This window comes from Bolinopsis microptera, chromosome 2, assembly GCF_026151205.1.
Source record: "Bolinopsis microptera isolate Bmic1 chromosome 2, MBARI_Bmic_1.0, whole genome shotgun sequence".
Taxonomy (NCBI): Eukaryota; Metazoa; Ctenophora; class Tentaculata; order Lobata; family Bolinopsidae; genus Bolinopsis; species Bolinopsis microptera.
Genome location: NC_087073.1, coordinates 6,863,021 through 6,878,616, shown reverse-complemented (window position 1 = coordinate 6,878,616; position 15,596 = coordinate 6,863,021). Strand labels below are relative to the sequence as shown.

General features: G+C 37.4%; 4 protein-coding genes across 4 annotated transcripts; all 4 read left to right on the top strand.

Moving 5' to 3' along the window:
- The first annotated feature begins 2,497 nt into the window (after positions 1-2,497).
- Positions 2,498-6,052, top strand: LOC134826629 (SCY1-like protein 2). The gene has a single exon (XM_063839083.1). The coding sequence runs from the start codon at positions 2,500-2,502 to the stop codon at positions 5,167-5,169; it is 2,670 nt and encodes an 889-aa protein (XP_063695153.1). The 5' UTR covers positions 2,498-2,499; the 3' UTR covers positions 5,170-6,052.
- Positions 6,053-7,821: 1,769 nt separating this feature from the next.
- On the top strand, positions 7,822-11,373 carry LOC134811682 (carbohydrate sulfotransferase 14-like). Its single transcript, XM_063818706.1, has 2 exons — positions 7,822-10,269; positions 10,422-11,373. The coding sequence occupies exon 1, from the start codon at positions 7,868-7,870 to the stop codon at positions 9,026-9,028; it is 1,161 nt and encodes a 386-aa protein (XP_063674776.1). The 5' UTR covers positions 7,822-7,867; the 3' UTR covers positions 9,029-10,269; positions 10,422-11,373.
- On the top strand, positions 10,013-10,506 carry LOC134826730 (protein yippee-like 5). Its single transcript, XM_063839220.1, has 2 exons — positions 10,013-10,269; positions 10,422-10,506. Exons 1-2 carry the CDS (start codon positions 10,013-10,015, stop codon positions 10,504-10,506), a joined length of 342 nt encoding a protein of 113 aa, XP_063695290.1.
- Positions 11,374-11,581: 208 nt separating the features above from the next.
- LOC134811681 (vacuolar protein sorting-associated protein 54-like) lies at positions 11,582-15,585 on the top strand. Its single transcript, XM_063818705.1, is given in 2 exon segments — positions 11,582-13,660; positions 13,663-15,585. Coding segments are annotated over 2 exon segments (3,189 nt in total). The 5' UTR covers positions 11,582-11,631; the 3' UTR covers positions 14,823-15,585.
- Positions 15,586-15,596: the final 11 nt, after the last annotated feature.

Here is a 15,596-nt window from a genome sequence, read left to right as displayed (position 1 = left end):
AGGCCAACTTAGTGTAGATTCAAGCAAATTGTAAACATATTTCATACACAATACATATAAAATTGGATGTGCTTTCGATAAAAACTATAAACATAGCGCGCGTTAAGCTTGATCATAGCTTTCAGTTCAAGAAAATTTGTTAAATAGTATGTTGTATGTACACAATAAATTAAATCAACAAATACTTTTTATTAAGGTGCTTCAAAAATGATTTGGAACGATTTCCTATTCAATTTCGTTGTCATGTCACATTTCAACTTAGTTTCAAATATAAAAATTATAAACCAATTATACGTACCAAATTAAATGTGTTTTTGGTGATATAGCATAAAGTGCGGCACGCGCATATTTTAAATAATATTCGTACCAATACAATGGAGTATTTTTGTTAATTGTGTATTGTGCTTTGCCAATTGCAACACTTTGGTTGAATGTTTATAATACGTTTGATCAATTGAACCTTAACTATATTTAAAATTACAATTTGTTGTTATTTTTGAGCTGGATTCTTTTATATTTCAATCCCTATGTACAAAGTATTGTTTAAAGTCATATAAAGTATTGGTCTTCTCGTATCATAATACATGCAAGTACCCAGCATGGGGTTTTAAATTCCGAGTTAGGCAGTTCGAACTTTGTGGCAGTTCAAACTCAGAATTATGTTTAACTCCACGTTATAGTATCACTAACTTAATTTTTACAGACCTGTAAAATTCAATACACTGTAATAATCCCAACTCCATATCTTAAAATATCACAAACCGGGTTTTTGTCTGTAGCTCTGTTACCTAGGTGTCATGAGAGACACTGTTAGTACACTACATACCTACATTCACAAGCATGCTTTCACAATGAGCGGAAAGCCAAGCTGCAGGTCATGTGACCTCATAATCATGTGACATGTGACCTCATACCCAATCAACTACGATAAGGCCTGGCAAGCTTCCCTGTTATCTGATCTTGAGGCAATGTACGACAACCCTATCAAAGATCTGCATATAAATAGAGGCTGACGAAATTCTTTAAAAGTTTTGAGTTAACAATTCATATTTCATAATTTAATACTGAATAAGGATATCCTATTCAACTTAACTTAGTCACCCTATCGTTTTGTCTATGGCAGTACACTACTCTTCAATATAACTGAATTAGTGATCAGTAATCCAGTTTTCTGTGTTTTTTTGAAGAGTCTTGCAATCGAGAAAGAGGGATAAAAAGTGGTAGTGGTAGTATAGTTAAAATATCAGATTTAGATATTAATTTAGAGCCAACAAATTGAATTGGCTACTTTCACTATAACTACAAAGGGTTTTTATGAAATTTTTCCAAGATTTTTATTGAATTTTTATATTGAATTTGAAAATCCGCGATTGAATGCTAAAATTTGTTAATTATTAACAGTTAGTTCTTATTATCAGCTAGTATAGGCTAGGGAGTAGTTTTAGATCCGATGGATCCGTACTTAAATGAGGAGGGGTACCTGTTAAAAGTTCAAGAAACTTCCTAGGATACCCATTCAGTGCATACTGTAAACATAGTGCTATATTAACTATATTTACTATTAACTATTAACTATTAACTATATTTCTAACAGCCTGGGATTGGGTATGGCTTAAGATCATGTTATGATCAGTTTAATATATTTTTGTAGAGTACTCTTGACAGTACTTTAAATCATTTTTCTTTTTAGGAATGCAAAGACAGATATTCAGACCATCATTGAGCTCATTAAAGAATTTACAAAGACACTATGTTACTGCTGAGCTATCACATAACCAAAGATATAACATCTTGTTTCCAGAAAATTCAGTGAAAACGGTCGAAGCAGTTGAACAATTCATTCGCCCTATGGCAAAGGAGAAAAAGTTTGAATATACAGTAAAGGGTAAAAAAGATCAAGGTCATCTGGTTAAATTGTCAATCTATGGTATTAAATCAGATGATTTGCTAGATGTTCATTCAGAGGTGTTTTCAAAACTTGGTGAAGATGTTATTAGTACAGCTGAATCCATTGATATTGAGGAAAGGGACCCAGTTGATTTCGATAATGTCAACGAGAATCCCAGTGCAGAGATGATTTACAAAGACATTGTTACTTATCCTCAATGTGCAATACCAAGAAGAACTATAGTCGATAAATCACATTGGCGACTTAGGAATCCATTCCGTTTGGGTATCAACTGAATCTCAATAGTTTTGTTTTTTGATATCAAAACTTGTACATAAAATATTTAATATGAATAAAAATTTATCATCTCAGTTTTCATGGTTCAAGTTTAAATGTTCAGTTATCGGAGCATATTTAGCATCGATTTAAAAATCATTCTTTGAATCAATGAGTTAATAATAATTTAACCAATTACTAATTACTATGCAATCAAGCATTTTATACAAATATTAAAGGCATGCCTTTTAAAACGTTTAAGGCAACAAAATTGAATGATTTTAACTTTGTCGACTATTGACTTGACATCAGTGTAATATTTCACCCTATTCAGGATGGATTTTCTGAACAAAATTGCCAATGTGGTGGTTACAAATCCTCTCATCAAAGACTTTGAGATATTAGAAGTTGTTACTCAAGCTGGACCCTGGGTTATTCATAATGCTGTTAAAAGATCAACAAGAGAACAAGTTTCTGTGTTTGTATTATCAAAAAAGATTTTTGATAAAATGTCTAGAAGCAACAAAGACTTTGCTTTGGAAAAATATAAAAATGGTGTCAAGCTTCTTACTAAAGTCCGCCATCCAAAGTTTCTTACTGTACAGCACCCCCTTGAAGAAAGTAGAGAAAGCCTAGCATTTGCTACTGAACCATGCAGTAATGCTTTGTCCAATCTTATCAAATGCAATTCTATCACTGATGTTGAAATCAGATACGGAATATTACAATTGTTAGATGGGATAGCATTTTTACACAATGATTTGAAAAGGTGTCATAGGAATTTATGTTTGGACACAATAGTTATGAATGGTCAAGGATTATGGAAAATCTTTGGCTTGGAATTCAGTGCTGTATCTGAAGAAAGTCCTGAACCTCCTAGTCCAGAGTTTATGTTTTATGACAACGAGCCTGGTTTTAGTCAGCCTAACATTGATTACATTGCTCCAGAGCTTCTATCAACTAAATTTGGTGGTACCTCAGCTGATATGTATAGTGTAGGGTGTCTTATCTATGCTCTGTTTAACCGTGGAACGTCTCTGAGAAAAGCAGACTCATTGCGAGGTGCTCTGAGAAGGTCTGAAGATATTGCCCAGATGCCATTATCTTCACTTAGTGGCATTCCAGAAGAGGCTGCTAGTGACTTAAAACAATTGGTGTCCAACGGTCCCTCTGCACGGCAACAAGTTGGCACCTTTCAACAATCCAACTTTCTCAGTGATATTGGTGCTGTAAGTTTGCAGTTTCTTGATCATTTGATGCTTAAAAACAGGACTCAAAAGATAGCTTTTTTTAAAGAGCTTCCAGGTATTCTTCCTCGCTTGCCTCTTGTGGTTCGCAAAAAGAGGATTCTTACCCAGCTGTTTGAGTGCTGTAAAGAAGTTGATCTAATTCCTTTCATTTTGCCAAACATTTTCCACATCGGCACTGATTTGGAAAGCCAAGATTTCCAGAGTTTTATTTTTCCTGGACTGAAGCCAATCTTTACAATTAATGATCCGCCCCAAATATCTCTGATTGTAATTCAGAACCTTCATCTGTTGATAAGTAAGTCTAAACTTGAAGATGCCAAGCTATTTGTGATGCCTGTTTTATTTAGAAGCCTAGAGAATCCCATGGTGGAATTGCAAGAGACTGTTCTCAAACTTTTACCTGAAATCGTGGATCTATTGGACTACTCTACATTGCGTCATCAGCTGTTGCCTAAAATCAAGACATGCTGCCTTGAGACTAGGTTTCTGAAAATCAGAGTTGGAAGTCTGATATGTGTTGCTAAAGTTCTGGATAGTAATTTGGTGGATAGGACATTGACTGGTGACATTATATTGCCTCTATTGGAACAGGTGCCTTCCAGGGAGCCTGCAGTTCTCATGAGTATCGTTGGGATCTACCAAAAACTTTTGAAACACTCTTCAAATCTGCTTGACAGAGATACTCTAGCAAACAGGTGCATCCCTATTTTATTTCCGATGTTGGTGTCTCCTTCGCTTAATGTGCAGCAGTTTGGAACTTGTATGACCATCATTAAAAGCATGATTAGTAAAGTGGAAAGTGAGCAACTCAGCAAACTCAAGCAATTACAACAAAATAAAGTAGAACAGGCACAAAGTTTAAATTTTTCCAAAGAAGTTGTGGAAAACAAACAAGTTGGGGAATTGGTGACAAAAATGGATCAAATGTTTGGTAATAACACTGGTTCTCAGCAAGTTAAGAACATAGTGGCTGATGTACCCAAACCCACTGCAGCACCTGCTTCTTACAGTCCCTCCCTGGTGTCTTCAAAACCTGCTGCACCAAAATCTTCGAACTTTGATAAACTCGCTCCAGATGTGATGATGGGCAACATTTCAAGAAAGAGTTCTACTTCTAGCAATGCATCTAGTTTTGATGCCAACATGATGAAGTCTGGTAGTAGACCAGGGAGTGCTGTGCAGAATCCTCCAATTTTAAAACAGCCTCCAAAGTCAAATACTTTTGCAGATTTCCCCAAGTTGTCCCTGAGTTCCAACGCTACTAATTCTTCTTCGGGAATGATGACAGCTATGCCTAGCCAGCCCATGGCAAATACTACATCACAGTTTAGTGCTCCAGTTGGTAACAATTTTGGCAACCAGATGACTGGTATGAATACGACCTTTGGAAACAATTTTGCTAACACCAATTATAACAATTCGTCAGATTTTGGTTCTGGAATGCCAGCAATGAACCCTCATTCCTTTGGTAACTTGGCTATGAATACAGGTCCCAGCATGGCACCTGCATTTTCATCAGCTCATAATATGTCATCTGGTTTTTCTACACAACTTAGTATGATGGCTCCCAGTAACCGGGGAAATCAGTCCAATGCATCAAATAGCTTGGACAGTCTGTTTGGAGCAAAACCCTCTCAGCCATCCTTGAATCAGATGTCAAAGCCCCAAGCTGTTCCTATCAAAGTGCCGATCGTTCCAACCAATAAAGCCAATACCAATCAGGCTGCTCTAGATTTAAATGACATTTTTGGGTAGTTTGCAAGCAATTTACTGTGAAAGTTTCCTAGTGAATTGTTTATTTTTGATAAAAATTGTATGAATCAAAATAAATATTGGGAGATTTCCACGTAAGGAAAAGCTATTTTGCTGTTGTTTGATAGTTTAGTTAAAAGGGATATAATACCGTTATTGTTACTTTAATATATAAATTATGCTGTTGGATTTAGAGCCTTATGATTGTTTGCCCTTTGTCAAGTATTATTATTCTTTATATTTTCTTTCTTATTCCTATAATAAGCACCATGTCATGTTAGGTAGGCACTACAAGTATTAGAATTAGTTTAAACATTGACCGACAGTTTTCATGCAATTTTTCGGTTAACTTATATATTTTGTATCAATAAATTGATCGCTGTATAAATATCGTTCACATATTACAATAATATTTTTCCGTGGTAAGTGTTAATTTAAGTGATTACTGATTGAAATATTGCATTAACTAAGCTATTTCTTATGATGATGCTCTTCTGATAATATTACGATAACTTTGAATTGATAATGTTAACATAGTTTGAAATGTCATGGCAACTAGGACTCATTACCATTTTTCATAATCAATCTTTAAGCTAAGTTTTTTTAAAGAATAAAAAAGAAAATTATTACGAGTATTAAATTATGATTAATTTCCCGACTGTGTGTTTCGCTGGGATAATTTATTTTATTTTGAACTGTGACATCGTTGATTATTAAAGATTATGGTTTGTCGAATGTTGTTGTTTTGAGCTGTTGTATATATATTAATTGGTGATATTGTGCAGAATTGCTATCTTGAATGTTGATTAGTTGAATGATTACCTCTTCAGAATATTTTAAAAGCATTCCTTATTCAATAATTGAACGTGATATATAATTGTTGAATGTTACGTAGCTAATAATCTTCGTGAATCATTAAAATTTGTGCACTATACGGGACAGTCTGGGACACTAGTACACCAGTTCTATAGCCATATTAATTAAAGTAAATAACAACTTATAATCAAACTTAACTAAGTTTATATAGTTAAACTAAACTAACAAACTGCAACTACTCCAGCCTGACAATGGGTAAGATGTTCCTGGAACACCCAGGTGGTACGCGGTTGTACTCGTGTGCTAAATGCAGCACCGTCCTCACAAACAGAGCTAATCTCCTCTCAACCAGGTTCACTGGTTCAACTGGGCGAGCATTCCTGTTTAAGAAGGTGGTTAACTTGGCTATGAGCGAGAAACAGGACAGAGTTATGCTCACTGGAAGACATATTGTTAGAGATGTGTCCTGCAAAAAGTGCAAGGTGAGTTGTTTAATCGAATTTTTGTTGACAGGGTTTACATTGCGTTCTTTTTTGTGCCATTTTTGCAGAGATTCTCTTTTTGAAACAGTGGTTCAGGAATGATGATGAGAAAAGTAACACTAATTTAGAGTCGTGTTGGGTGGATGTATGAGTATGCAACAGAAGAGCAACAGAGGTACAAAGAAGGGAAAGTGATACTGGAGAGGGCTCTTATCGCTGAAATAAACGGAATTGAGGAGATTTGACAGCCGTGAGACAACCACCTCCGTCAGATTAAACTGGTTGGTTAACAGACACGACCACAATTCAGACTATCAAGATAGCGACATTACGGAACCGACTACCTTAGACAAGATAAGAAGACAAGATTTAAAGAAGACAATCTACTATTGCAAAACAACCAAAGATTAAATTCGCTGTGCTCCCCGGGACTACACCCGACCGGACATGTTTCATACTGAACGACTAATCCTGCACTGCTCATAGTTCGATTAAATTATTGCTCCAAACACACACTAGTTTCTATTACTTTTCACACCACTATGTTTCAGACGAAGTTAGGGTGGACTTATGAATACGCGGACGAAGACACACAGAGATATAAAGAAGGGAAGTTCATTTTGGAGCGTGCGCTCATCGTCGAATATGACCAGGTCTTTGGATACGACGCTTACCAAGGACCGAATTAACCATCTAAGTTTATATTTCTGGGGTTTTGAATAAGACATGTACATTATTCAGTATGTTATCAAAGTAAAATGTTTGAAAAAGTATCTATAATCATAATTGACTTGCTGGTTTTGACGATTTTACCGCAACTTTTTGGTCATGTTTGAACAATTAGAACAACTTAAAAACAGATATAAGTATCCTTTGAATTGTAGTTTGAAAAGAAAGATTTATAATGTACATAGTGTATCTTAGTTTACGTTGCAGTTATGAGTTATTTCTGCCAAGAAGTAATAGTCTTAAAAGCATTTCATACAGCTATGCATGTTAAAAGTTACTAATGCATAATATCAGTAACACATTGAGATTATTTAAGTTGTATGATATTGCTAAGTGGGATTGTTGAAGATCTATGTATTTTCATTTAGAGTAGATTTTACTTTGAATTTGTTTGTTGTTCACTTACAGTTCTTTGTCAAATTTTATGATGTTTCAGTTTCACAAAAATAGTTATGGTTTTACTTTAAAAGTTTATGTAATTTGGTAATTTCTTGACTCTCGAAGGATAATTGATTTAAATGCTCATTGTGATGATAACCTTACTGGGGAAAGTATCGTGATTGAAATTTCATCAGAAGTTATAACTTTATCAATTCAAGCGTAAGATGATAATATCATGATTATTCTCTATTCAGGTTTAAGGATTTCTTATGTAGACAGGGCCACCCACTACGATGTCTTGCATCACAAGACACCAAATCATGGTAGCACTAAAGATACTTGCCCTAGCCGCTCTGATTGTTGTCAACATGGCCATATTTAACGGAAACATCAGGTTTCCCTCCGACCTAATGGCAGGTAATGCTGTTGAGGCGTCAACAGAGGAACCCACTGCTACTGTCATTCCTACTGCTACTGCAGCTAACCATGTCGAGCACGTTATACAACTGAGGTTTGAAAAGAGATCTGACAACGTCAGGAGGATTTGTGATGTTCCGGAAAATCAAGCAGCAACGGTTACCAAACCGCAGGAACTGTTTGATGTTCCGTCCATCGGGTTGTTGTGGTGTCCGACTTTCAAAGCAGGAAGTTCCAACTGGTTGGACCTCTTCTGCAAAGCAAACTTCAACCACCACATCTATGAGGATTGTGACATATCAACAATGAGAAAGAACAACCCCACTACACGATACCTCTCAGCGGAGCCTGATGAGTTTCACTATAACAAGGTAATGAAGGAAGAGCTGGGATTACCCTTTATGACGGTAAGAAATCCCCTAGCTAGATTCCTAAGTGCGTACAGAGACAAGTGGGAATTGGGTGTGTGGTATCCTTTCTACAGGAAGAGACAAGGAGAGGAGATAGTAAAGAAGTACAGGAGTGTCAGCCACCAGGTAACTGATGTTGAGAAGGAAGCCTTGCTAATGGCTGCTAGGAAAGTGATACAAGATCACCAACAAATGAATCTCCTACCAGAAGACGTACATAACAACCCTTATTTAAACCCACCTGGTCCTACTTTTAGAGAGTTTGTCAAATGGGCTGTGAACGGAGGGATGGATCCCCACATAATGCCGTACTATCAGAGCTGTGCGCCGTGTTCCATCGATTATAACATTCTCCGGTTGGAGAAGTTGAACGAAGAGAGTGGCTACCTGTTTAGTGTGATAGAGCGGTCTTATCTAAACCTGGATTTCAGGATGTCTCTCAATGTGCACGGTAAGACAGATGAGTGTCTCCACAGGTACTACCAGACCATCCCCAGACATGATCTTCAGGCTCTGTACAACCAGTTCTTCAAGGAAGACTGTGAGCTCTACTCCTATCCGTGCAAGGAAACCATGAATGAGATTCTCTCTTTAGGCAGAATAACAAAGGAAATCGTCAAGTGTTAGCTCTGCAAAGAAAGCTTGACTTGAGATATAGGTTACGGTAATCGTAACGGACTGTTGAAATTAAGGAGGGACTTAATAATTTGAGCTTGAATTTCTTTTATACATTAATTTCAATCTAACGATTTATAAAACAGGTTTTTATTCTAATTTATTATTCAGATAAGTTGAGTAGATGAGTTGAGTAGGTGATTTGGCTAAATTCATCAATATTATCGTGTTTCTTTAAATTGTTTGGTAATCCAAGTAGCTTTAACGAATTTATAAACCTTAAAAATATTTTCGTGTGTAATTTTGCTAAATACTTACAATAATTTACTTAAAATTAGATTTTTAAGCATTTTTATGTCGCGAATTTGTAATTTATAGCTGGTAATAGCATGTGAAGTTAATTTAAATGTAATATGTTAATTCCTAAAACATATTATGTCTTTAATATAATATTACAATATGTAAGCATGTGGAACGTATTGTATATAATACTAAACCTAAATATTTTCTTACCAATTCTTTTATTGTAAATAGTTTTATAGTTTTTATAGATTTTGATAAACAGATTTATTCTACCAAAACAAACTCCTGCGTTTAAATGTTTTGACCTCGTGTTCCATTACTAATTAATTACATTGCAACATCGTGACTAAATTCAAGAATAAAATAAAATTAATCAAATTTACGAGAAAACATCAGTGTTAACATTCCGATTCGATGTATATTTGGATTTTAAAATAAAGGGCCGTTCACGTAAATATTTACGGGGATTATAATTACGATATCACTTCTTGACAATTTATACCCTTCCGTAAAAATTTTCACGAACAATTAATCTAATAATAAAGGCCTAAAGGGTCATAATTCAGAAACCCCTTCTTCGTCAGAAATTACGTTATAACGAATGCACCCGGCCCTAATAAAATCAATCCAACTTACCGAAACTAACATTAACCATGCACTTCTCAATCTAGGGGGTCAAAGTTCTCAGCAAAAATGGGCAAGCTCTTTATAGTCCATCCCGGCGGTAACCACATCTACTGCTGCAAGGAGTGCAAAACGCCCATAGCTGCAAAGAAGGACTTTATTGACCGGTGTAAGACCCTTGTGGATGGTCAAGGCTTCCTCTTTAGTGCCGGCTTTAATGTCAAGGAAAGTCACGTGTCTGAACGAATAATGGCTGCGGTTGAGGATGACACTAATATTGTCAGATATTTGTCCTGTATTAAGTGTAAAGCTTACATGGGATGGAGGTGAGTTGCCCCCTATGATTTATATTTTAATTTTGGGCTTTTAGTGGCCCTGTCTGAAGTTATTCCTCCTGATATACATATTTCTATCTGACTACTATGCTTAACATCTAGCTTCTGATTCTGTTAGCAGAGTTAACGCACCACCTGGACAGGTACGAGTATTGTGAGAACAAAGAGCACCAGTACAGAGAAGGAAACTATCTTCTCTTCCCCAACAACCTCTGTCCCGGCAAGTAGATGCCGCCCCACCAGTAGCTCTCACTCAACTACCAATCTCTACGATTAGTCACCATCATCTGATCATCTAGGTCACCCTTGTATGTTATGGAAGGACTTGTACACCTTTTGACGACGTGCTGGGAGAAGTGAAACTTACCCCTCGGAAGTGAAAATAACCCCTCGCTCGGAAGTGAAACTTACTCCTCGATTCTCTTTACCTGTCTCAGTTGCTCAGTTACAGGAGAAGTTGTTGACCTGTTTTGTGTAGGTCAACAGTTTTTTAATCTAGGATAACCAGCGGACTGTTATAATTCATTCAAATTATCATGTGACCCAGGATACATTTTGATTTACAGCTCTGAATTAAGTGTTAGATTTAGTTAACAATAGGATAGTTAAATTTAATTATTTACATAGATCATCACTTTCATGAAATTCTCTATTTTCACAACTGTAGTAATCTTAATCACCGCTAAATATTTTTATTCAAATGTCACAATTCGTATCGACTTGTTAAACTATATCGTTTTTAAAGTTAAATTAAACTGACTCACTTTAAAATAATGTATTTTTGTTTTAATTTATAGATGATGGTCTAGGTCTACAGAATTTTTAGCAAGTGTTGACCTAATTTCATCGATATTTTATTTAAGCTAATTGAGTTCATTTTATTTAGAAGGATATTGTAAACTTTATTTTTACAGCTGCATACCATTGCTTTTAATAAGTAGTAACTTATATATTATTTAGCTCGGTTTACTATAACCTCACTGCGTGTCGTTAATAAGGTAGCAAAGCTGACCTGAAAATTGAGATCTTGGTGTAATTTTTCTGACAATCGAGGTAAACCACATCTGACTGAATGTTGTTCATTTCCACAATATATGAGTGTGTCTTCATTGTGTCCGCTTAGATTGTACATTGATTCTCATTACGAGTTACAGAAAATCATTATTATAAGCTGTTTTACATCTTTACATACGTAACTTGAATCTCCGCACAATCAACTGCTTTGAACATTCCAACTTGAATTTCCAGTATGGATTTGCTGTCCATTAATTAACTTCCTGACTTATTAACCACGTGCAATCTCAGGAATGTAAAAACAACAAGGACACCAGGTGTCGGGATGAGGTGTTGTCAATGAGCAACAGACTCTCCTACACTTCCCACCACTACTCCACTGCAAATCAGAAAAACAAGCTAAATGTGACATCTAACAACCCTTTCGACGAGTCCTCAGAGGGAGACTCGAGGAACCCCTTCAACTCCTCCTCCTCCTCGACCCCCTCCTCTCCCAGACTCCCTGCTAGAGGACACTACAGAGCTGCTTCTGGTGGTGGACAAAACCCTTTCGGCTCCACTACTTCCAGCAGTTCACACAACCCCTTTGGATCTTCTTCAAAATCTGCCAGCTCCCAGAACCTCGGCTCCTTGAACTCTCTCAACCCATTTGGTTCGGTGAGCAGCTTGCCTAGAAATGTACCAATGTTTCAATCTGACTCCAGCTCTGTGGAGAGCCTGACAGTACAGAAAACAACCCCAACACTTACGAGCATCTCCTCGAACCACAGGTTATCTGTTGACAGTGTATCAAGTACCCCAGTTACCTCCCCCACTAGGAACCTGAGTGATCTAAGGAAGGTACACAGTGTGGACAGTGGACTGTATGTAGACAATGGTAGACAATCAGTCTCTTCTCTGGACAGCTCTCTTTATACCAGTAGTATCGCTGAGAGTTCACGAGCTGAAAGTTTGCGTGCTGAGAACTCCCGGCCCGAGTCACCAGTTCCTGAACTGCAACGTGAGCGTCACCAGTCCAACATGACTTCCATTCTAAATGACCCAACCAGGAGATCTAAGAATTACGATGCTGATTTGTTTACCAGAACGTGGGGTTCGTATTTTGTGCCTACTCCTGTGGTGCCTAGCAAGCATCTTCCCGGTGATATTCGTCCTGAGCATTTTATTCCATATTTGAAGTACCTGCTTGGCCCTTACAAAAATGTCAGGGCTAAGGAAAAAGAAATGGCTGCGATTGCTCGAGCTAGAAAAAAGTCCGGTGAGAATGTTGATATAGATCCGATCTTTCTGAAAACCGACTTCCGTCTTTCCGACCCAGATACTTTTGAATATGTTCTGCCACAGTCTCAATTTGAAGGTCAAATTCAAGTTCAGAAAGACAGGAAAACATTCGTGGGAAATGCTGGTCTACCTCAAAGATCAACAAAGTTGCTGCAAGAAAAATTGTCTCACAGCCTCGACAAGGTAGAAATGAAACTGGGCGAACAAGTTGATATCAAGTCGCACAAGTTTTTTGAGACAATCCATAGCCAAGAACGACTGAGTGAAGATGCAAAGTTCATCAGGAGCGACATCCAGAATTTGAGAGGTCAACTATCAGCAGTGGATACTGGTCTGAACAAGAAGTCCCTGCAGATTTTGCATCTTCATCGGCTCCGAGATCGTTACAAGCAATGCCACGAGAAGCTTGTCCTTATGTCAACTGTGAAACAAGCACAACCAACAATCCAACTCCTACTGAGCCAATCTGACTTTGTTGGAGCTCTAGATCTCATCACCACAACTCAGGAGGTCCTCCATGATGATCTAAACGGTATTAAAAGCTTCAGACATTTAGATGTGCAGCTCTGTGAAATGGAGAGAATGATCTACAACATGATTGAGGCTGATTTTGTTAAGTTCACCCTGTCCACTCTTACTATCGATGACAAGACGTTTTCCGAGATAGAGGACGATACCGATAGAATCATATGTGTACTTTTTGGGTTGTTAAGGAAGAAAAACCTCAACTTTCTACAGACATACAAATCTGAATCCAACACGATGATGAAAGCAAAGATCAAACAAATCATAGCTGAACAGCTGTACGATGTTAACTTTGATGGTGATCTGAAGTTGGACGAGCAGATCCGATCATTACCACCAGTCACAGCTGTCAGGTTAATAGAGAAGGTGTTCGAGGGAATCACTAAACTTTTAACAAAAATGGGTATCACAAACAAGTTGATTAAATGTGTGATAACTTCAGCTGCCAATAAGCCTGTACCAGAGGAATTGCTTGAAAGTTTCTCGGATCATGCAAAAGCTACTCTCAATTCTCAGAAAGATCCTGAAGTGTGTTCCCTGTTATCTGATTCTGATTTTACTAGATGATGGCAGAAAGTAACGACGTTGTGGTAACCTCATGTGAGATAGCACAATCACAATGTATCAAGATTCTAACTCTACGACAACAGAGAAACAACGCGGTACACGAGAGATTAGACCAAAATAACCACATAAAGCTATCCAGGCTAGTGGAGTCGTTTGCAGTGACCTGTGAGAAGCTTACTAACAGGTCCTCCCACCCGATCCGAGCCTCCCTGGTCGGACAAAGCAGAGAACTGGTCAAACAGTTCCACCAGGAGCGCCTCACAAACATAAAACTCCTGCTAGAAACTGAGCGCTGGGTTGCTGCTGACGTTCCGGCAGATTTCCAGAGGATGGTGGACAACATTGTGAAGAACTGCTCGCCTAGCGAGGTGGTAGCCAGACCCACCAGCCACACCAACAACCCTCCCACCACCTCACTGCTGTTCAGTGGCAAACAATACATCGTCACCAGCACCCTCCTCCTTGTTATTAAGATTGTTGTGGAGTACTGCCAGTGTGTAGTTGATATTCCTGTTATGTCTAAAGACATTCTTACGAAAACAGTGGAAAATTTGAAACATTTTAACGAGGGAACATGTCATTTGGTTTTAAAAGCAGGAGCTATCAAGAACATTGGACTGAAAACAATCACAGCAAAACATTTAGGGATCGCCTCCCAGTCATTATCAGTAGTCCTGCTATTACTACCCTGGGTCAGGAGCATCTTTATAGTGCACCTCCCTAAAACTCAGCACCTCCTCCTGGATCAGATCAATAATTTAGAAACTGATATCCAGGATCACATGAACCAGATCTTCAGCAAACTTATCAACATCATGGGTGATGTGTATCTTGGAAGTTTACGGAACTGGCAACCCAAACCACCGACCCCATCCCCAGCCATCACCGTGGTAACCAGGCAAACCATTAAACTCCACGAGGCCCTGGCTTCGCTGCTCCAGCCTTCTGAAATACAGCTGGTGTTTAGGGGGGTGTTCTGTTTGTTTAGGAAGCACTTTGAGGAACAACTCACCAAACATGGACTCATGAACTGTGGGTCTAACCCCAAGAGGCATGGAATTGTGGGCGCTGAACTGTCGCACTTCATCGATTCTGTCGGTTACTTGGAGTTTGTCGGTGATAGCGATGATATATTCCATGATATCGGCACAAGGTAGTTGTTTAATGATTCCCAATGATTTCAGTTCTGAATGTTTAGGTTATGGGTATGGTATATTGCTTTATTCTTTTGATGGGTAATTTTTGTGTTATGAATTATGAATTTATGATCGACATTTCCGAATTGCAATTTTTAATGCGATTTGAGGATTTTGGCATGATTTTTAATGTGAGTTTGTGCTGGCACTATCACAACGATTGAGATTAGAAACATCTTTTCTACTAGGCAACTCGGTATTTAGAAATTTAGAATTTACGCTTATTGGTCAGTACTTTTCATTGATAACTATTTATAATTAAATGATGAAGTTATAAATTTAAAAGTACTAGCACTTGCATCGTTGGATATTTTAAATTGTTGGATATTTTAAATTCATATATTCTGATATTGTGCCATGAGATGAAAATACTCCAATTTTGTTCAGTGTAAATTATGATGTGTGTTTGTGACATAAAAATACGTTGTTTTAACAAAAAAATTGTATCTAAAAAGCTAAAGCGATTATAGAAATCCTCCGTACATGACGATTGAATTTGCTAAAGTATAAAACTGTAAAGTAGGCATTTCTCCCGGATTAAGCTCTCGTATTATTAAAATATGTTTAGATTGCTTTAACACAGTCTTTAACTCAATTGTTTTATGCAAGTTCTAGGTGATCTAGAGCTCCTAACATTGTTTGGAATGGATATAATATGATATATTGCTAGTTACTGATACTAAGTTTTAAATTATTTTTCTATTTTCATTGGAAATTGTCCCAACTTGCTGAGCT